The 22,937-nt window shown below is 40.5% G+C and overlaps 1 protein-coding gene across 6 annotated transcripts in view; it reads left to right on the forward strand.

The window, feature by feature from the left end:
• Window positions 1-5,236: 5,236 nt before the first annotated feature.
• Window positions 5,237-22,937, forward strand: part of BRD1 (bromodomain containing 1) — a 64,351-nt gene continuing 46,650 nt past the window's right edge. For 3 of the 6 annotated variants that reach the window (XM_034063175.1, XM_034063177.1, XM_034063178.1), the window contains exons 1-2: window positions 11,003-11,322; window positions 15,109-16,489. In XM_034063175.1, the coding sequence (XP_033919066.1) occupies window positions 15,123-16,489 (1,367 nt within the window). In that variant the 5' untranslated portion in view covers window positions 11,003-11,322; window positions 15,109-15,122. Of the gene's footprint in view, window positions 6,296-10,993; window positions 11,323-15,108; window positions 16,490-22,937 lie in introns of those variants that run through there. The other 3 variants (XM_005150044.4, XM_034063179.1, XM_034063176.1) reach the window with 3 other exon arrangements.

Raw genomic sequence — 22,937 nt, forward strand, 5'->3', positions numbered from 1 at the left:
CGTGCCCGGACCGGGGCGGTCGCGGATGGCTGCGAGTGGCCGGGTGTCCTGCTGTGCTGCCCCCCCCGGCGGGGCTGGGGTGAGAAGCGAGCTTTCGCTGCACAGGCGCGACGTGGCAGGTGGTAGCTCCGCCCGCTTCGCTTCTGGGGCGGCTGAGGGAGCTGGCGACGCCGTCCTGGGGGTTCCTGCGACACCCCAGGCCGTGAGGGACTGCCGAGGTCTCTATGGGCGACAGTGCCTTCATAGGGAGGCCGTGGGAGGAGCGGCCGTGCTCGTTTTCGCAGCGGGGCTGGCGGGCACGCAGTGCTTGGAGTTGGGGGATGGCGGGGGGCGGGGCCCTCGCTTCAGGAGGTGCCGCAGCCTTCCCCGGCCGAGGCCTGCAGAAGAGGCCTTCATAGGTACTGGGGCGTGGGCATGCCCCTGCTCCGAGAACAGCCCTCACCGTCTCAGGAATTTAACTTCCATTATGCCTATTTGGTTTTAAGGCATCCACCTTGCTATGTATTTGCGGTCTAATGCGCGCTAGGTTTGGTTCTGGGTGCTGTTTCACTGTATTTGCAGCCACCATCTGCTTTGGAACAGGTGCTTCGTGGGACATTTGGATCTGAGTAGCCATCGCGGGGAAGGTCGTTTTGGGGTGAAAGATGTGTATTGTGTCAGTTTAGAAAAGCAGTGACTCACTGTATGCTTGAGATGTTGTAGTAGTTCTGGATAAAGCTCCTCCACTTTTTATGCTCAGGGATAGGTTGGTAACTTCCTTTGAGAAAGATTAGTCATGTTTCTCAGGCTTTTTGGGTGGTGGGGGTAAAGTGGGGTGGATTTAGTTTTTTTGGGGGGAGGATTTTTTTTTTTAATGTATGTGATTTCCACAGAAAGCTGGGTAAAGACGTGTTCTGGTGAGACTTTGACACGTATAATTCCCAGTAGCAGCTGCTGGTCATACTGACTTGCATTTTACAACAGCAGTGTTTTGGAAGCAATGCTGAGCATTAGACTAGGACAGTGTTTAAAGAGAGAAATAGAGCTGAAGTAAGTATACTTGTGTTTTGATCTGAATTGTTTTCATCAGGTAATTGATTTTTTAACTGAACAAATTTAGTTGATATGTGGCAGTACCTGAAGAAGTCAGTTGATTGGTTTTGATTAACAGAGCTCTTGAACATTCTTCTATAGTATTTGTATGTTTGTACTTATATACTACTGGTGTGATCTTCTACATGGTTGGTGCCAGTTACCATAAAGTAAGTGATGTATTATGGTTAATGCTTCCTTTGAAAATCTCATGTCAAGTAGTTGGTTTTTGGTTGGGTTTTTTTTTCCTGAGCATGTTACTGAGGCACTGGCACAGGCTGCCCAGAGAAGCTGTGGCTGCCCCATCCGTGGCAGTGTTGAATGCCAGGTTGGATTTTTGAGCAACCTTGTCCAGTGTGAGGTGTCCTTGCCTGTGGCATGGTGGTTAGAACTGGATGATCTTTAAGGTCCCTTCCAACCCAAATCAGTCCATGATTCTATGACTTGATCAGTTTCCACTGTTAGAAAGTGCATTTATATGATTACAACTACCTCAAAACGAAGTTTGATCTTGGCCAGATCTACCAACTAGACTCTAATAGAGCTGTGATAGCTTAGTTAAGAAACCTCTATCACCAGTCTGTTCACAGGAAATTATGGTGCTTATTTAACGTGCAATAATAATAATAAATAGAAATATATAATCTCATAAAGCATCTTTCAGAGAACGTTAAAATTGTAGCAATTATGTTGACTTTTACCTGGAATGGCATGGTTACACTTACCACACCACAGAAACTTGGTGATATTAGAATATATAGCTCTATTAACTGCCCTTTTTTAACAGCTGTGCTTTGAAAGAGTTGTCCAATTTGTGGTTGAAAAATTTACAGCAAATTAAAAATGCCTGGAAATTCACTTTGTGCTTTCCCACTGCACGTTGTTTTCTCTGTATGCACCTCTCTGTACCTCTTAATTTTTTCATACATCTTACTCTGAAAATTTCTTTAACGGTTAGTGATATTTGAAATTAAGGAAAGCTGAATATTTCTGTAAGTGTTCTTCTAAGTGGCTTGAAAAACAATCAGTGATTCAGTATATAATCTATAGCTTTATATCACAATTCAATGAAATAGATGGAACTTTATTTTGCAAAAATATACTGGAAACTTTGAAACTACGTCTTAAAAATCTGAGTAAATTTGGGACCAGAATGTCTTCTCACAAACACCCAAGTAGTATGAAGAATAAACTCACGAGCTGATGTTAATCTGGTGACAGGCAATGGAAAGAGTAACTGCAGTTCCTAGAGAAGGCTCCAGACTGCCGGCTTGTGGTAAATGTAGCAACAGTGGTGTAGGAATGGTCTAAAGATACATATTCTCCAGAAAGCATGCAGTCTGAAGTGTATGCATGTGAAAGAACGTAGTCATTTGGCAAGATAAATCCTAGGAAAGTTTGTGCAAGGCATCTTGACAGAAAGAAACAAAAATGTTTTCTATTTAAATTCAGAAGAGTAATTTTTTTTTCTGGGGTTTTTTTTCCCATTTACACGTTTATAAACTTGTTTATTCACAATATCTGAACAGATAACATCTTTATTTGCACGTTTAACTGAAACCGGTATGAATTAAAAGTGATATGATATTAAATGAATATAACAAAGTGACTTCTCACTCCAGTCTCTGGAGCAAACTTCCAGTATGTGGGTCGTATAATCATAGAATAGTTAGCATTGGAAAGGAACCTTAAGGTCATCTAGTTCCAATCCCATGCCATGGACAGGGATAACACACCCTACAGCCCATTATGCTTTGTAGATTATTGTAAAGCTAAGAGCATGCTCCTAAAGAAACTGAGTTCCCTGAAGAATAGGTGTTAAAGGTTCAGAGAAGAAGGAAATGTCACTGCAATAACTGTAAGTAACCAACTTTCTGTCATTCTCATTATTGGTGTCTGCACTAAACTTGGAAGGCTCCCAGGGAGGATATATTAAAACCAGTTGGAAACTAGATTAAATTCTTGTATCCCTTCTAGTGTGACAGAACTTAAAATGTGCCTTAAATATACCTATTTCTCTGTCAATATTATGTGATTATTGTAGATGCTTAGCTGATGCAGACAGAACTTTGTGTTCTGAGGTCCCAAAGTGTCTTTAGTCACTGAGTCACATTTTAATCTGATTTTTTTTGCTTCCTTCCATCCATTTCTTTCTTGATAGTAAAGGTAACACAGATATTGCATTCATAAATTGATGTAGTCCTGTCTTTTTGAATTTGTATATCTTTGGAAACATTAAATGTTACAATGGAATATTGATACTACCAGTACTAACCATTTTGCTGCTCTTTGTCTCCAAACCTGCTCTGAGAAGCTTATTTTCTTTACTGAATCACTAAAACCTTTGGCTTCACCTCTAGCAACTTCAGCATCAGCGGTGCATTTTCCATATGAAATCATGAAGACAAAGACTATATCAAGAACTAGTAGTTCTTAAGTCAAGCACAAAGAATTGCTGCCTTTTGTATAATCTGAGGTGATATAGTTAAAATGATGTCTTTTCCTCCTCATATAGACTTCAGCCTTTTCCGGGACCCTATCTAGACACAGCCAACTTAATAGTCAAAATTTTAAAATAGAGATCAGAAGTACTAAATTTGGATGTTGAATTCAGTATCAGAGTGGTATTATTTCTAAGAATGCTTAACAAAGGCAAGTAGTTACATATTTAGCATACATACCCTATTAACTTCAGCAGGCCCTTGGCTCTGCTCATCAGATCCAAGGTGTCAAGTTGGGTACTCAAATAAAGAATGAGCAATTACGCAGTAGTTATGAGCAACTTTAAGCAGCATTCACTGCCAAAACCATGATGCCTTTGTACTTTTACATAATTATCTCATTTGTTACAAACACAATTGTGTCTAATATCTTTATAGTCCTAGATTTATAGCACATCAGAGGTGTACATTGTTGTTTTTTGACTTGGAATTGAGCATATGATAGCATGTTCACAGGACTTACTTTATGTGGAGCAAGGATGGTGCTGGAATATGTCTTACAGGAATGCTCAGTTTGAAGTTCCTGTTCTAGCATTTTTTGAGCCAGTTGAGATTCTGTCTGCATTATGAAGCCAAATTATGTATCAGAACTGATCTCCCTATGTGTGAGCTTGGAAGATCTCTTTTTTTTTTTGTTTTTAGCCAGCATCAAGCACTGGCTGAGGTGGTAGACATGTCTGAGACAAAGCAAAGAAAACGTGTAGAGCTCATTACTGTTTGTTAAATGATACATATGAGTTGGGTCTCTGAACAGAGGAAGCTACAAGCTGTGTCCAATTCTCTTGTTTTGGGTTTTTTTTTTGTGGATGTCATGTATTGTATCTTGCTTCTGACTTACTTTTTCACTCTGCTCTTCCTTCCCTGATTTTGATGTCACCTTGATATGTAGTCTTTCTCCGTGTAAATGAGGTTTTAGTTCTGAATGAGCCCATCTATTTGGGGATTTTTTTTTTGCAGTAAATGACTAGGGATTCTAACAGCAAAGCTTCCTCCATTGCATACTGCCTTAATCATCTGCAGACCAGGTTTGTCCTCTAGAATGAATGAGGATGAGGTAGTAAAGTAATTAAGACTGGATTTGTGTCTCATTGCTGATTGAATTTTAACTTAATTATACTAAGGCTGAAGTATTAACTCATGGTAAACATTGGAGATCATTTCTTGGAGGTACATATTTGTGAGTGACCTAACTAGGAAAATAACTTCACTCTGAGTTTATACTTCATCATATTACACTTGTGAGTTTTGATATTGACAACAAGGAATTGAGAATAGAGAAATCTCTCAAAGAGATTTAATAAATAAAATAAGACTTATCTATTGTTCAGCTTCATGAAGATGGTGAGTAACTTTTCTTGGCTTGGATAAAGGCTGTGTAGGGGATCTTTTCCAGTGAAGAGGAAAGGATAAGGGAGTAGAAAAGGATTAGCTGAAAGAGTAATAATGCATTTGCAATAATTTTGTTTTCATGGGTTATGTTGGCTTAAGCAGTTACCTATGTTTGTACTAAATGAATCCAGACCTGATGAGGATAACCAAAGGGAGAAACTGGAAGTAAAAATACTGAAATGGATGTTTGATTTGAGAAATGTATTGTAATATTTGTATAGAGAGCACTTTGGTTTCCCCTTGCTGTGGCTGCCTTTGGCAAAAATTTTCATTTCATATAGCTGCTTTTATTTGTTGCATTAACTTTTTATAAATTCAGTCTTTATCTGCTACTAAAGTTTTGGCAGTGTCTTGCATAAAAAGAAGTCAAAATCCAATGTAAATTGTTTAGACACAGTGTTTTGTAATTCTTTGCTAGGCAAGTATGATATTTTTAGAGCTTTTCACATAACAATTACTGTTCTGCTTCTTGATTCCTACCCATTATCCCTGACATTTTGTCTTTGCCCATAACTTGTCTCAGTTAGTTATGCTATGTAAATTGACAGACATTCCAATTCTGAGCATGTGTCTTCTTCTGTCAGCTAAACTAATGATGGTGAATAACTAGGGATGCTGAAAGGGCACTCCCAAACCCTGGATTTATTTTCCTGATGCCTTTCTGGTGCTGGCAGTCGTTTTCATCTGATTGTGAAGGGAGGCAGTTCTGGGAGCTAAACAGAAACTTGGTGACTTGTTAATGAAGGGTTATGCTGATAGCAGTTACCATTTGGCAGAAATAGCATCCCATAAAGACCTTTGCAGGTGGAGTTACTGTGCAGAATGTAATAAAGGTGCCAAACTGTAAACACTAGGAATTGAATAATTAATGCCAAAGAGGCAATGACAGGAGAGAAGGGGAATACTGTTCCCTTGTTTATGTCTTTCTGCTCTTCTGTAAACAGCAATGTTATTACACATAGGAGTGCAAATAACTCTGCTCCAAGGGTTTGTGTGTGATAACATAATCTCCAGTAGTTTTCTAAATAACAATTTTGCTATTTAGAAGATCTGCAGGTGAGTATATGGGCAAATTTTGTGCTTTTGTTGCAGCATTTTGTAATTTGGGGATTGTGTCGAACTGTAGTTTACATATGCTTTCATACATACCATAGTACTGAAGGTTTTCATTATTTATTTTTTTTTTTTTAATCTTTGCAGTGTCCATAGGAGTGAGCTCAAGCCTTGCATTCCATTATGCAACACTTAGGAGCACATCTAATTGAGAGCGTCTTTTAACTGCAGAATCCCAAAGCTACATGATGCTAAAAGGATTCAAGCTTGATAGTGGAAGGGTAAGTAAGGCAGGAAGTAAGTTTCCTGTCAATTGTGTATCTCAGAGATGTGCTTAATGTTATCTTTCTGTCTGCAAGTGACAGTCCACATACCTCTTCTTGCAGTATGTGACTCCAAGAAGTAATTGCCACAAATGCTTAAATGGAAATGGGGTGAGGGCTTTGTGTAGCAGCTGTACAGCTTGAAGACTACTCTGTCAAATGATCTTTAAGTATTATCTATAGATAACATTCCACAGGACTGCTTAGCAGATGCAACTCACAGAGGTATTTCTTAGCTAGCACACTGATGTTGCTTGACTTCTCGTGGAGTTCTGGTAATAAAAGGGCCCTGTCTTTATCAGTACCATAAAAGGCATTGACACAGCCTGCAGTCTATTTCAAAACTCCTCTTTCAGTGAAGACCCTTTGTTTGAAACAACAGGAGCTGGTTTTGGAGATCTAAAAGGTCATCTTGTAGAAACACTTTGATTCTGACGATGAGAAAGATGACACATGCAGGAAGTAAGAGTGAGGCTATGAAGCAAAGATCTTTGATTAATTAGCAGCTGGTGAACATGGATGAACACTGATAATCACCCTTTTGCCATAATATGGCTAAAAGTCCAGGATCAGAGGAATGAAAAGGAAAATGCAGACCATTCTTTCTAACCAGAGAACAAGGGAAATATTTAGTAAATGTGTAAGGGTAAAAAGTGCTAACACTTTTCTTCCATATTAGAAGCCAAAATCATAGAATCATAGAATAGTTAGGGTTGGAAAGGACCTTAAGATCATCTAGTTCCAATACCCCTGCCATGGGCAGGGACACCTCACACTAAAGTATGTCACGCAAGGCTTCATCCAACCTGGCCTTGAACATTGCCAGGGATGGAGAATTTACAACCTCCCTGGGCAAACCATTACAGTGCCTCACCACCCTCACAGTAAAGAATTTCTTCCTTAAATCCAATCTAAACTTCCCCTGTTTTAAGTTTTAACCCATTACCCTTTGTCCTATCACTACAGTCCCTAATGAAGAGTCACTCCCCAGCATCCTTATAGGCCCCTTCAAATACTGGAAGGCTGCTATGAAGTCTCCACGCAGCCTTCTCTTCTTCAGGCTGAACAGCCCCAACTTTCTCAGCCTATCTTCATAGGGGAGGTGCTCCAGTCCCCTGATCATCCTCATGGCCCTCCTCTGGACTTGTTCCAACAGCTCCATGTCCCTTTTATGTTGAGGACACCAGAACTGCACACAATACTCCAAGTGAGGTCTCATGAGCAGAAAAGCAGGATCACCTCCTTCGACCTGCTGGTCACGCTTCTTTTGATGCAGCCCAGGAATGTTGATTCCTGTTCTGGACTTGTCATCTAGGACTTTGAACCATGTATCCCACTCAGTCTAGTATGAAAAAGAAGTCAGCCTTTCTGCCAGAGTACACATGATAACTAGGAGATTGATCAATGATACATGGATTTGTCTTTAAATACAGTAGTTCACAAAGATGAGCCAAAAGAGGTGGAGAGACACTACACCACTTCACAGGGTGAAGATAAACAGCTGTGATTTTGTTTGTCAACATACTGCTCTAATGTGTATTTTGATAGGGTTGCAGCATCTTTTCCACAGTGCAAGCTGTTCTGGCTTCTGTGAGGTTTGGGAACAGCCTGTCTTTTGAGAACAAACAGCCTTGCAGAGTCATGCCTGCGAGTACTTCACCAGTGCCATATATCACAACTGACGAGGTGAGATCAAAAAGCATCCCCTTGCAGGATGAAAGGACCATGGTAATGTTCTATATCATGAGACAGTGTTCTGGAGGGGAATATAATCATGCATAGAGGAGTTCGAAGGTGTAAAATGTTCAGTGACTTGAAAATAGACTGGCTTGAGGCATGAGAATTTGATAGCTAGTGCAAGTGAAAGCTGGTAGGAAGAAGATTATCCTTCTGTAGAAGTTTTCCATGCAGGGTGAATCAGCAGTGGCAGCTTGATTGAAAACTTGACTCTACCAAGTAGGGGTGAGAAGATTCTGATGGACAGGGCCTGAAGCCACATGCTCATGTTGAATTCATGCCACAAAAGGTAGTGAGGGTTCTGCTGCCAGCAAACTGTGGTTCAGAGGGACAGTTATTTTTTGCTTGAAATTGTATGGTATCCCAACAGAATTATTTCTTCCTTGACCAAAAGTAGAACTCTATTTCAAGGCACCATGTCTTATGTGTGAGATGGAGAAGGCAAAGTAAATGTATCCTTCAGATTTTGGAAGTGTCTGCTGAGGACTGGTAAGATGTCCCAGATGCTACTACATTCTGAAATTTTGAAATAATTCAGACTAACATACTAATATTTAATGAGGAGAGGTTGAGGATCATAATCTGGTAGTCTGTCATAAGGTCAATGAGAAATTATTTGAAAATGTAAGGTTCCTGATACAGAACTACCTGTTGAGCCTGACCTGATCTTTGTACCATTGGTCTGAAGTTCCATATCAAGACGTGACATCTGTTTTGTGCCAGAGCCTGAACCATCTGTAGCAAAAACTCCTTTTTACTGAGAATAATTGAGAGGATATAGAACACTGATTAACACTGCCTACATGTTAATAATCTGAGGTGGAGACACCATCTTTAGTATGGGAACCAGGAAATGAAGTTCAGCAGTTCTTTGAAGCTCTGTAGAGAATCTGAGGAGCAGGGAGGCTGATGTGGATCAGAAACTTTTCATCTCAAATTTGTTAGGAGGTCAGGTTCTGGCACTGTACCATGCTGCTGTGATTGATTCAGGCTGTGCTATGAGTCCTTGGACAATAGGTTGTGGGAATCAATGATGCAGCCACTGTCTTTTCAATGAAATAATTTTGGAACTGCCACTTCCTGGTTTTATCGGCATGAAGGTCAAGACCTTACACCTTATGGATGGAGTGCTTTTGCCACATGTGCCTTGTGCACAAGGCAGGCAGAGCTGGAAGGTGAATCTCAAGAAAAAGTCATGTAAGTAGAGCTTACTAGAGAGAATAAATAACAAATTTAAACTACATAAAGATGTTTAAATAATGCAAATACCAGTAAGGAACACTGCATTATCAGAGGAATGTCCAGCTTCAGAACAGAGTCCTGTAGTCCACCTGGCAGAAAAAAAGGAACTGGAAAGGCACCAGACTTAGTTGTGCATCAGACATGTGAGAGTATGGCCACCATCAAGTGCTCTGAGGAAAACCCGTCTCTAGTTCTAAAGCATTTGTACAGCTGCAGGGCAGATACACACATGGATTATCACTTAAAAGATAATATGTTTGCTATCATAAATGAGATATTAGCTTCTTGACAACATTCATAATTTCTAGTAATTTTTATACTTTGCTAACTAAAGGTATATGATTTAGTATGCTGCTCCATCTTTAATATTTTCTGCCATTGAGCTGAATTGCAGAGCAACACTGGTAACTTAAATCTGACTTCTGAAACTGGTGGTAGAATCACTTAAGTGATACTGTCAGAGAGTAATTCCTCATAGGCAACTACACAAATGACCAGATGGCCTCTGCAGTTCATATAGTCTTTTTTTATATTGGAATTTGAAGTTACTGGGCCTATCTGATCCTAAAGGTCAGTTTCTACACTGAGTGCACTGCACTCAGGTTTTAATAGCTTCTGGTTTGTTAAGAGGTCAGTGTGCTGGATAGTCCCTGATGGGGAAAAAGGAGTTGGAAAGTGCCCATTCTACAGGATTTCATTAACAAAATTACTTAAGATTTCTGAACACTCACTTTTTACAAGTAATGACATGTATCTATTTCTGATTTTCTAGTAATTTTTTTTATAGGACAACTGCTGTTTAAGACTAGCAGCACAGTAGTACTAGAGAAAATGTAAAAATTAATTTGGTAAGCTGTTCTGAAGAAAGCTTCACTTAGTTTACAGCTATTACAGATGGGCAAAGATAATCATACCTGCTTCTGACACTTCGCTGCTTACTGCACCCAGGACTTGTTCAGCATAATTGGCGAAGGCAAGTGTTTGTCTTGGGCTGGGCTGGCTGGAAGTTGCTTTTAAGCATGTGGGTGCAGCTGCCTCGCGCTGTGTTGCAGCAAAATCCTCCACATCTCGAGTACGGCCGTAATGGCTGTCTAAAAATAATATATAACAAAGGGTGTCCTTCTCAGGGAGAGACAGAAATAACTTGTCTTGCTTTTGGCAAAACGCACGGCTCTTACCGGTGAGTTTACTAGCAGCCGCCTGACCCCGAGGGCGCGCAAGAGCTAACTTTCAAGCAGATTTTCCGTGTGCGAACCTCGAGCTTGGACCTACCCCAAAGAAATAATAAATACCATCGCTTGGAGTTCTGAGCCGTGGTTTTGTAACCGGCCGCGTCCCGTCCCGCCCCGCCGCCCCTCCCCGCGCCGCTTCCCGCGCTGGGCCGTTTCAGTGCTCTCGCTGCGGGGGGGATGCTGCCCGGCCAGCCGTGGGCGGGAACGCGCCGCTCCGGCCGCCGCGTTCTCGCCCTGTCCCCCGAGGTGAGGCCCTGCTGGCCGCGCCGCAGCGCCCCATGCAGCGCTCCGCCATTCGGGGCCGGAGGAGCGGCTGTGCGCAGGCCCCGCCCCGCGGCGGCGGCGGGGCTGGGCGGTGCCTGGCGCCCTCACGTCCCTTCACTCCATCCTTTCCTCCCTCCCTCCTCTCCTCCCTCCCTCTCTCCCTCCCCCCCGTCGGCGCAGCGCTGTGGTGAAGCCGCATTGTTTGTGCCGAGGGGGGAGGGGAGCTTCTCAGCCCCGGGAGCTGAGCGCCGAGCCCGCAGCCGGACCGCGACCTGCGCCGCGCCTCACGAATGCGCTGCGCCCGGCTGCACCAGCAGCCCTGCACCCAGCGCCGGGTCGCCGCTGCCGCCGGCAGCGCGGCTCCCTCAGCGCCCGCTCGGCCGCCCGCGGCTGCCGGACGCGGGACCAGGCGGCAGCGCCGGCGGGACCTCCGCCATTAAACCGGCCGCAGCGTCGGCCGCAGCGGCGGAGAAGGAGATCTGTCAGCCGCGCTTCGGCGGCTCCTACAGCGTGAGTGAAGCCGGGCAGGCGGCGGGGTCCGGCGGGCGGGTGGGGGGCTGCGGGGCCGGGAGCCGGTAGGTCCCGTCGCGGCGAAACGGGAGACCGGCGGAAGAAAGGGAAGGGCAGGGAGGACTGGGCACGGCGGCGGTTGGGGGAGAGGAGGTCGAGGAGCGAGGCGGGCGCGGAGGCTGCGCGGGGGGGAGCGGAGCGCGGCGGTCGGGGGCAGGGCGCCGCTCGAGCTGTTTTGTCAGCCGCCATATTGTGGGCTGAGTATTTTCGCGGAGGGGAGGGAGGTGACTGCTGGGAAGGGCTGGAGATGATGGGCCCGGGCAGGAACCATCCTCCGGGGGGCCGGCAGGGGGGCACGCCGGGGCCGGGCAGGAACCATTGGCGCGCAGGGGTGTGAGCGCGCTGTAGGCTCCCTGGGCGTGGGCAGGAAGTGCTCGCGCAGGACCGGAGAGGGCGGGCCCGAGGCCGCAGGCGGGCTCCGTGCTGGGCGGGGGCCGCGCCGGTAGCGGGAGGGGCTCGGGCCGGCTCGGCTCAGGTGATGCCGCGTGCGCCCCAGCTCCTGGCATTGCCTTGAGGGGATTTATGCTGCCCCGCGGCTGAAGTTGTGGGTGGTGTCCCCCTCGCCTGCTTGTAAGCACTGTTTGCTCACCCCTCTCATTGTTTGGGACTAAAGAGCATTCCTGTGTCTTTCTCTTTTTAATGGTTTGCATAAAGTGTCCATTGAGAATGGAATTCCCTTTTCCATTGAGCTGGAGATACAGGGACCAAAGGCAGTTTATTTGAAAAGGAGGAAGGTAACTAGGACAGCTTGTGAAGGGAATTTGTAATCAAAAAGTACACGTCGTCACACTTTTCCTGTTGGGGTTAGTTTCCTTACTCCTTGGTACAAAGTAATTTTTGCCTCATGCTATGTATTCCACACAAGCAGCTGTTTTGGTGTACTTTTGTTGTGAGGGGAAGCATGTGCTGGTGACTTTCTTCCCAAGCAGCTGATGTAATTCCTAGAGGAAAGCTGTGGATAACTTTACCAGTTTATGTCCTGCAGCCTTTTGAGTTCTTTTAAGAGGCAGAAAAGTACATTAAAGTAATTTTGTTTTGGTGTTAGTGTGGTATCATTTTCATGCTGTATGGAAATTGTCTCAGTTTACCCTTTTCCAAACCTGGATCCATGGTCTTCATTCCTGTCGATCTACAAGGTACTGCAGGGAAGAAAGATACTTGATCATTAACTACGAAAAGCAAACCAATTGCCAGTCATAAATATGTTATGCAGAAATCCTGTCTTCACCCAGAATTTGTATAGAACGCTTGCAAACAGAAGAATTTTACAGAAAGAAAACAAAACAGTACTTTGGCTTTCCAAGCATTTAAGGTATTTGCACTACGTTTCTATGAAATTCGGTCAGAGTGCTACCAGTCATAGCTGTACATTGCATCGTATTTGTAGGGTATCCGTTCTGTGCTTAACGGTGACTGTAAATTGCTTCCTAATATAGCTTTATTAACAGATAAGTATTATAAGGGAGATGCTTAGATGTTAGCTTATCAATTTTTATCATTCTTGATGGAACAGTTTGAAGTCCTAAATCCTTAAGCAAGAATACTTTTGCTTCTGAATATTTTCTCCCTCTTCTCATTGCCTGCTTGCAGCCATGCTTGAGAATCTCTTTGAGCAGAGGGGGGATGAAGAGCTTGGAAACCTAGCATTAATGTGTGTTTCTGTGGTACTGGGTTAAGTTCAATAGTGAAGTGCTGACAAGTTGCACATGGTTTTTTGATTTCTGAGGGTTATCTCTCATCTGTGCCTCATTATTTGTTCACAACAATAAAACAGAAATCAGGGCCATTGTGTTATCTTTGGCCTCTGAATTGTAAAATGTGTTGTGAAACTAGGAACTAACTTTTAATTTAAGTTAAACTATTAGTATACCTTTTTTCTAGTCATTGGACCTTCTGTAGCAGTGTTAGTGGTTTAAAATTTCTCTGCAGTTAAGAAATTAGTATGTTGTTTTACAGGATTAAATTATTAAATATTTTTTTCAAACTTGCTTGAAGAAGTGGAGCCTTTTTTATTCATCTGTTGCTTATATGGAGCAGATCAGAGGTCTGTCATGATTAAACACCGACTGTTTGTGCTTGTGCCATAAAAACAAGTAATAAGAGTTAAGGGTGTAAAAGTCAGATCTGTGAGCAGCACAATTCTCACATGAATAATAAAAACATTTTAGATTGGGAAAACAAGCTCAGTTTGTGGAAGCAAACAAGATAGGAACCTCTCGAGAATTAGTCTTTACACCAACTGCCTGAATTATTTAGTCTTCCTGTAAAAAGAGTTCCTTCAGCACTTTGAAGGTGCACCTTTAGAAACTGGCATCACAGACTAAACAAAAGGCAGGCTACATGGAGTAGTTTATGTATAATTGTTCCAGTCCTTGCTATTTCTTCCTGAAACAGATACCCTAGTCTTCAATAGTAGTTGTGTTTTGATCTCTTTTTCTCTGCTATTTTGGCAATACATGCTAACACTAGCTGCATTATTGTGACAACACATGACACTGACTTGAAGTGCAGGATTGAAACGGTGAAGCCCTAATAATACTTGAGGCTCATGATTAAAGATCAAGAATATTGTTCTGTGGCTGACACTGAATTTTGCTGCTTATTGATTTGTTAGGAAGAAAGGAGGAAAGAAATAGAACTTCTAAACTTGACCTTATCAGTTGATATTGGTTTGACAATATTTTCAGCCTTCATAGGAAGGAACAAACAAACCAACAAACAACTTTAAAATGCCAAAATACATAAATATGGAAGATTTTGTGATCCAAATACATACTTGTCCTAGTTATGTTACTTTGGGTATGAGAGCTGTCTTTTTGTATGGTAGTGGAATGATCTTTTTCCAGTAGGTGATAAACTTTAAAATTACATTAAAGAGCTGGAAAGACATGGAAATTTTTATCTGCTCCAGTTCCTCTGAGAAGCAGAACTCTTGAAGAATTTCTTAAAGGAGAAAGGTGCATGTACACGCACAGTGACGTGCAGGAGTGTGTTTTCGCTGTAGTCCAGTCTATTTTACAGGTGGAATATTTCCTAGTTGAAGTTACGGTGCATTGCATGTTAATTATGTTCTTGTCATTCTGTAGTGAATGACAGGCTGGCTAAGAATTGAGGAAAGTGAAAAAGTAAAGAGCTATCAAACTGCATACTTGCCAAATTTGGAAGTATGCCCATTTTTCTAGCTTTAAGTATCGCTGTAGGAACTGAGTTGTTAATGTGACTGTTTCAGATTGCACTAAAAAAAAATGACGGGAAGACTTGTTCTTTTTACAATTATGTCACTTGCTTTGGGGGGCATCTGGAGAAAGTAATCTGTTGCTGTTGGGGAAAAAAAATCAGACTGCAGACACACTTAAGGTATTAGGAATGATTATATTTAAGTTTTTCTTACAATGTACCTAATGTGAACTTTTTTGTGTAGCACTTCTGAAATGTTTTTTTCTTTTGCAGAGGCCTTAGTGATAGGTCTCCTGTAGGAGTTTTGCATGAAGGGTTTTGTGTAGCTGTGTTTACTTATAGAAGGTGTTATTAGTGAGAACTGTTTATCATTAGGTTAAATTTGGACAAAACAGTGTGAGCAGTCTTATTAAGGGTAACAGCTTTTTTATTTTTAATGAGTAAATAAGTTGGGTCTATAGAACCAAAGGTTTTTTTCCTCGCTATAAAAAATAGTATTTTAATATGATTGTTTAGAGTTCATAATATTAACTGCTGCTCTAATTTTAGGTAAACATTACCAAATGAGGAGAAAAGGAAGATGTCATCGGGTATCGGCAGCAAGGCATTCTTCTTCCCCATGCAGTATTAAGCACTCCCCCACACGAGAAACCTTGACATACGCTCAAGCTCAAAGAATGGTTGAAATAGAAATTGAAGGTCGCCTGCATAGGATCAGTATCTTTGATCCTTTAGAGATTATATTAGAAGATGATCTTACAGCCCAGGAGATGAGTGAATGCAACAGCAATAAAGAAAATAGTGAAAGACCACCAGTATGTCTAAGAAGCAAACGGCATAAAAATAACAAAGTGAAAAAGAAAAATGAAGCTCTCCCGAGTTCACACGGTATACCTGCTCCAACAACTCCTCTTCCAGAACCAAAAGTACGGATTGTTGAGTACAGTCCCCCTTCGGCTCCTCGGAGACCTCCAGTTTATTACAAATTCATTGAGAAGTCAGCAGAAGAACTTGATAATGAAGTTGAGTATGATATGGATGAAGAAGATTATGCGTGGTTAGAAATAATAAATGAGAAGCGGAAAAGTGATGGAGTGTCAGTTGTTTCACAAAATATGTTTGAATTCCTTATGGATAGGTTTGAAAAAGAGTCTTATTGTGAGAACCAAAAACAGGGTGATCATCAATCTTTAATTGATGAAGATGCGGTGTGTTGTATATGCATGGATGGTGAATGTCAGAACAGCAATGTAATCCTGTTTTGTGATATGTGTAATTTAGCAGTACATCAGGAATGCTATGGGGTGCCATATATACCTGAGGGCCAGTGGCTCTGCAGACACTGTCTGCAGTCCCGTTCGCGGCCTGTAGACTGTGTGCTGTGCCCAAACAAGGGAGGTGCCTTTAAAAAGACAGATGATGATCGTTGGGGACACGTGGTGTGTGCTTTGTGGATTCCAGAAGTTGGATTTGCCAATACAGTTTTTATTGAGCCAATTGATGGTGTCAGGAACATTCCCCCAGCCAGATGGAAGTTAACATGCTACCTCTGTAAACAGAAAGGTGTTGGTGCCTGCATCCAGTGCCACAAAGCAAACTGCTATACTGCATTCCATGTGACGTGTGCTCAAAAGGCCGGTCTGTATATGAAAATGGAACCTGTGAAAGAACTAACTGGCAGTGGGACAACATTCTCTGTAAAAAAGACTGCCTATTGCGATGTACATACTCCACCAGGTTGCACACGGAGACCTCTAAATATTTATGGAGAAGCTGAAATAAAAAATGGTGTTTGTAGAAAGGAGGGATCGATCAGAACTGCTAGGTCTACATCAAAAGTCAGAAAAAAGACAAAAAAAGCCAAGAAAACCGTGGTTGAACCCTGTACAGTTATGCCAACGGTATCTGCTCCTTATATTCCCCCCCAGAGGTAAGCAAACCATCCAAGTGAGAGAAACCCTTACTTAATTACCTATTTAATTTTAAACCAATGCTTTCACAAAACAATTTGAAGTTTCTGTGCGTTACTTATATGCTTTCCTTAAAGGCCATACTGGGAGGAGTAATGTTTATTGCATACATTTTATTTTTTGTCAAATTGCATTAAAAATACAGTATAATCCCCAGAGAAATCAGTAAGTGCTCAAATGGTCTGTCATGTCCTTGGAAACCGTTTTATTGTATTTTTTGTCAGACCAAATCATGTTGTGTGTTCAGTTGTTGTCATCACTGTATGTTGAGAATTAACCAGTTAATTCAGAATGGCATGTGGAGTTGACCTTCAGATAAAAAACAGAACGAAAAAACAGCCAAGCTCAAGGTTATCTGTATTCATAATTTGGGAATCTGAACTTTTAAGTTTGAGAGCCCCCAAATGAAAATGAAGTTTGCATATGTAAGATATGAATCGTGTCGATCTCACCTAAGTTAAGTTTAAACTTTTACTGTAAGTAGTACAAAAAATTGTTACATCAAGTATTGCCCTTGTTGGGCACGGAAACTTTTCAGAAGTTTTTTTCTGAATCTGCATTTTTCCTTTTGCAAATGCAGTAGTGCTGACCAAGGCTTGGGTGAATTTGGTGTCTTGCAGACTTTTTTTGAAAAGATAGCAAGTAAGTGATTGTAAATTAGTTGCTTAGTGTCACGTTAGAGCCTGAAATAAATGAAATAGTTACAGGGCTATCACATATCTGCCCAATAACCAGTAAAATGTTTATGTTAGAGCAAAATGAATTAATGCATGTGATAAAGAGTTTTAGTCCTAATCTGTATTTGCTTACAAAGAGTTATACTTTATAAGACGTTCTGTTTAATATGATTTTTATATTAGTGTGTCTTTCACAGCAGGAGCTTTTGTTACATGAGTGCAAATTTAAAGCATGGGCACCAGAACTGAAATTGCTCTTTACATGTAACATGCCATTATTATTGAATTTTAGCAATGGTGACTGGGGGGCTGGTGGATGGCTCTAGATCTGGTGAGGCTAGTGAAGTGATACATCAGAAAGCAGTGCTGTTTCAAATGATGTTTTCCTAAGTAATAACAGAATTGGAGCAAAATGAAGATTCTTAATATCTTTATTTCAAGAGTTTAAAAGCTCAGCATTAGCTTCTATTATTTTAGCTCTATCTTAATTTAAAAGAACAGTAGCATCTCTTCAGATTTCTTTCAGTTAATCTGAGATGCATTTGAACAGTTTCTGGGATTTGAGCAATGGTGGAAAGCTCTGTGGTAGAAAGATACAGTTTTGACTTTGCTGAGCCTTTGGGACATAATATACTGGGCTATGAAGTGCAGAATTGGATTATTGGGATTAAAGCCAAGTTTGTCCTTATGGAGTATTTGTTTAGTTCGCAGCATTTAAAACATCAGTATGTTTGTGTACCCGTTGAATTCAACTACTGATTTAAGAACAGTAGTTTAGAAAGTTCCTCAAAACAGGAGCTGCTTCCATGTGCAGGTTCACTGGATTGACAAGACTCTGAAGGCTAAGGCAGTGAGGGCTCTTAACACAAAGGATGCTTTTTTGAAAGCTGACTCCCAAGTCTCAAGTACTGGAGAATTACAGCTGGTTAAATTAATCTAAGTAAATGCATATCTTGAGACTGCAGTTCTTTCCCATAGTAAGTTTTGTTAATGTAAGTAGCTACTTACTGACTGACTTTGACAAATAGCCTTTAGTTGTCAGTGGTGTTTACAAACATAAGATTGATTGACTGTTCTCTGTTATGATTTACTTGGTAAAATGGTATTCTTGTTTAGTGGTGCACTGCAGAAAAGCTGACATTAATAGTAAGCAACTAATACTGTTTTCTAAATAGGTACTGTTGTGTATGGGAGGGGGGAGTTGATATTAAAGAATGTGGCATTGTCTTAATTAAGACAGTGGTGATTGGTGGGTGTAGTGTGTTTTTTGTTCTGTTTTTGCTTTTTTAAGACCAAGTAAGAAAGAATATGACCTACGTGAGAGTTGAGGATCGGAATGTATGTTCTTTCCATTGGTAACTTTCATTAAAAAACCCAGATCCTAAAAGGGTAATGTAATTGGCTTTATTTTTTTAAGGTGTCATTAGATGCCAGGAACAGAAATATAAAGGCCTTTTTTTCCTTTTATTTTTTTTAAGTAATGATTACATTTCTTTTCAAGGCTGCAGAGAGATTCAGCTTCTGTTTATGCTCAGTTTCCTGTTCGCTGGACACAAGTATAGTTCCTGTATTCTATGTCAGAAGTGAAAAAAAAAAAAAAGGCACAGTTTAAGGCTGTTCTGAGTTGGGCTTTATTATAAACTGGTTGTCTTTAGCTGAGAAAGACATTGCTTAAGTACTCTTTGTAGTGTGAATGTGCTTAGTCTTGGAAAACCAATACCTGAATTAAAAGCAGAATAGAAGGGATTGTGCTGCAGACCCATATCTCAGTTGTTTTGATTTTCTTTGGCTGTTCGTTTTAGCATGAGCAGAAGTCATGTGTGAAGTGTATGTGCGAGTTAAATACCCATATACCCATAAGTGATGTGGACCATTTCATAGCAGTCTTCATTTAAATGATCCCTTTAATCTGTTTTTCAGTGCTTTTTTTCCCTTGGAGTTGAAACATAATTTGCCTTTCCAGACATCGTAAAGAAGAGCAATTAAGCTATTTAAATTATCAGAGAAGAAACATATATGCTCAGTATTTGAACACTAGTGCTGTTTTCCTGGAGAATTTGAAATTAATGTGTTTTCAACATCTCTGGAAACAAAGGCATGCGTGGAAGTGTTTGGTTTACTTAATTGCAACTCTTGTAGCTCATTAATTTTGTATCTGTAGGTCAGGTCACTACACCACCGATTTTGAGAGCTCTGCACTTTTCAGTTATCTGAGTTTCTTACACAGATGTTATACTCCAAGCTTTTTGCTGTTAAACTACACAGATACTGTCATTCTGTAGGTCATGTGTAAACTAATTATATGGCTTCTCAGGCTATCATCTGTGAATTACTGATTCAAGACTGTAGGATCAGAAGTTGTTAACCACTGATTATAGGAGATGGGCGCTTGCTTCCTGTCTCTTTTTTTTTCTATCTATCTATCTATCTATCTGTCTATGTATCTATCTATCTATCTATCTATCTTTTAATGCCAGTCACCTCTCTATCTTTTAGAAAGTCTGTCCGTAAGTATCCACTTCCAAAGGTGCAGTAGGTGATGTTAGAGCCCTAGGGTGACTTCAGTTTCCAGTATTGTTGGTGCTGATTTCTTAATAACTCGCTTTGCGCTTAAGATAATATGGGGGACCACGGGGGAGCTGCTTAGGTATATATGAATTTGCATCAGAGAGTGCATTACCTCTAGGTAATACTAGGAAATTCGACTTAATATTTCTTGAAATATAAAACTGTTGAAGATTGCTTACATTGCACTGCTTGTATTCATCAGCCATCAGCTTGCCCTTTTTTCTTTTTTTTTTTTTTTTAAGCAGAAATGAGTTCTAGACTGAAAGTTCTGTGTCTCTGGGAAGTGCCAGAGACCCCATGTTATGTTGGGGTTGTGACTGGGAAATGACACTCAAACTGTACTTCTGGGAGGGACAAGGGGGCACCTGCACATCTTAACAAATGATCATCTGAAAAGTGACCTGCTGCCACCAGTTAGTTTTTCTGAAGACAGTGGTACATTTGTTCTTGCAGTGTTCATACTCCACTGATGATGTGTGATGGTTGAATTTTGCCTAGTATATAATTTTTTTCCCCCCCATAATAAAATACTAGAACTATGTTATTTAGATTGCAGGCCCAGAATTTCCAAGCTATGAAATTCCAGCTCTTAGGGACTGACTTGACAATCTAAATCTAGTTTCTCTGTTAGGTATCGTGTACTGGCTCTGTGATCAGTTCCTTGTGGATTTATTTTTTCCCCTTTGCTGCTGTTCATCCTTGTCCTCTATAACAGCTGCCTTAGCCATTGAATAGGGTGGATACACACAGGAGAAGAATTGCAGTGTTGGCTGTGGAAACTGTTTTCTTGTATTTGATTCTTTAATACAAATATTACGGTTCTGCTGTAATCTCTTCATCTTCTGTGTCAAAAGAGGCATTTAAAATGTGTCTGCTTGATGAAAAACAAAGCCAGTGCCAATATTCATGTTCTTTAAAGATTGTGTGAAACTAGGCTATTGTGGCTATATACTTAGGGTAAATTGAATGTGATGTAGAATATTTAATTTTCAATATTTTCAAAATATATACTGAGATAGTGTAATCTGCTTGATTGAAATACCATCCATGGAAGTATAGCTCTGTTAAGTGGAAGCAAATAATCTAAAGTATAAATACTCCCTTTCATCTTCATTTTCGGTTTCTGCATGGTATATTTGTAGTGTCTGAAACGTTTTTTAAAAAAGCATTTGAAATGCAATACTTGTACAAAGAGCAAAAAGAAAATAAGCAAAGCTTCACTTTCAGAAAAAATAAGACTGCGGTGTTATACTTGTTTACCATGTTGTATGCATCAGTTGTGTTGCATCATATTGAAAGAATTTAAAGGTTCTTATGAAAGTAGGTAAGTAGTGAGTAGATAACTGAGAGCAAAAATTGCTGAGATACTTGGAATATTTCCAGCTTCTTTAGAAATCAGATGTGCTGCACATTACCTGTTTTTTCTGTGTTGACCTTTTTATTAGAAAGTGTATATTGCTCCTGGTAATAAACTGGATTTCTGTTCCTGTGTCTCCTTAAGGCAGAACCAGTATTGCCTTTTTTTTCATCACTTACCCAATTGAATTATCCTGAACTTTCTTGCCAAATAATTACAGTCTTGTTATCTCAACACAGGGACCTTGATTACATTTAAAATGAAGTATGGATCAGAAAAATAAATAAACAGAAAAGTGATGAAACACAGTATGAGTGGAAAGGAATATTTACAAGGCCTTTGAGACTCTTCTAGAATGCATTCACAGATGATGCTTCTTACTCATTTATGTGGCTTGCGTGTCTCTTTTGGGAATTTATTTTAATGGTTTTTAGGATACTGACTTTTTTTGAATGCCTAATGCCTTCAGAAAGTTTTTAAGTCAGGGGAGAGACTAAGAAGTGCTGCTTAAAATTCAGCATTAAAATGCCATTGAAAAATACTACAAGAGCCAGTATTGCAAGGAAAACTGAAAGCTATATAAAGCCAGACTAATGTTGTTAGCTGTTTATCCTTGGATATAAATGTATGTATACTTTCACAAAATCGTGGAAATACATTTAATTGCAGGAGTACATAATGTAGGTTTTCCTGCTGGCTATACCTAATAATTAGATGGTGGAATCACCTAGGTAAAGTGGAAGGGGATGCTAGCAGTCATCATCTACTGATGTTTCTTGTAAGATTGACTTTGAGACCTTTCTGCTACATGTGGATATTAATACTGTCATCCTGCCCTATTTGCTTAAATAAAAAAGCAGTTTTGCCTAAACCAAGATAGGAGTGACTACAGTGTTCACTAACATTGCCTCGGTGGTATTTTTTGAAAATAAAGGTAGCTTTAGAGCTTTATTTTCAAGCTAGTGTGCCTTGACACTGGCTTATTTAATAAGAATGTGTTTAAGAAAGTGAGACTTACTAGGTAAGTTGTAAAAGTAGATTTTGATTCTGAGTAAAAATAATGGGGAAGATGTTTGTATATCTGGTAGTAAAAGCCACAAGTTGATGGATGTCCGATGATGATTCGTCCCCTCTTTGCCCCCCTGTGCCTGAAAAAGAGCATGGAAGTGCTGTCTCTTATTTAAATATGCCCTTTTTACAAAATGGGTATAGGAATATGCTGTACATTTTTGGTTTTTTTTCCTCCCTGTGTGCTGTTTATTTTGCATATATAGGTCAAAGAAGCTTAAAACAGAAATTAGTACTTACTTCTGTAAGGTACACCATGAGTATTTTTGTGTGTACTCTCAGGGTTTCAGTCCACAATAATTATATATGAAATTATGCAGTTATGAAGATAAAAATTCACGTTCCTATTTCTCAGTACTTCTGAGTTTCACTAGTTATGTGAACTTTCATTAGATTTGTCAGTTAGAGGGTGTGGCATCTTGGGTTGTACCAAAAAAAACATTTCAGAATGCATTGTCTGAAGAACTGTCCCTGGTAGTTTCTTATTCAAGTTAAGAGTGCACAAAAATTAGTAGATAAATACTGAGATATATTGATATATATGTAACAGATAGAAAGGCAATCTTTCTTTTATCTTCTGCTGATGAGCACTTAGCCTTTTGAGATGACATTTCAGAATCGCATGGGGTATGACTGTGCTGCAAAAAAAAACAGATATCTTTTGAGTAATTTTAAGGAAAAGTTATGACTCAGTATTATATATAGAAAGTGGCAGAAGTAACTCTATGTGTGTGATTT

The sequence above is a fragment of the Melopsittacus undulatus genome, chromosome 5 (genome assembly GCF_012275295.1).
Source record: "Melopsittacus undulatus isolate bMelUnd1 chromosome 5, bMelUnd1.mat.Z, whole genome shotgun sequence".
NCBI classification, from domain to species: domain Eukaryota; kingdom Metazoa; phylum Chordata; class Aves; order Psittaciformes; family Psittaculidae; genus Melopsittacus; species Melopsittacus undulatus.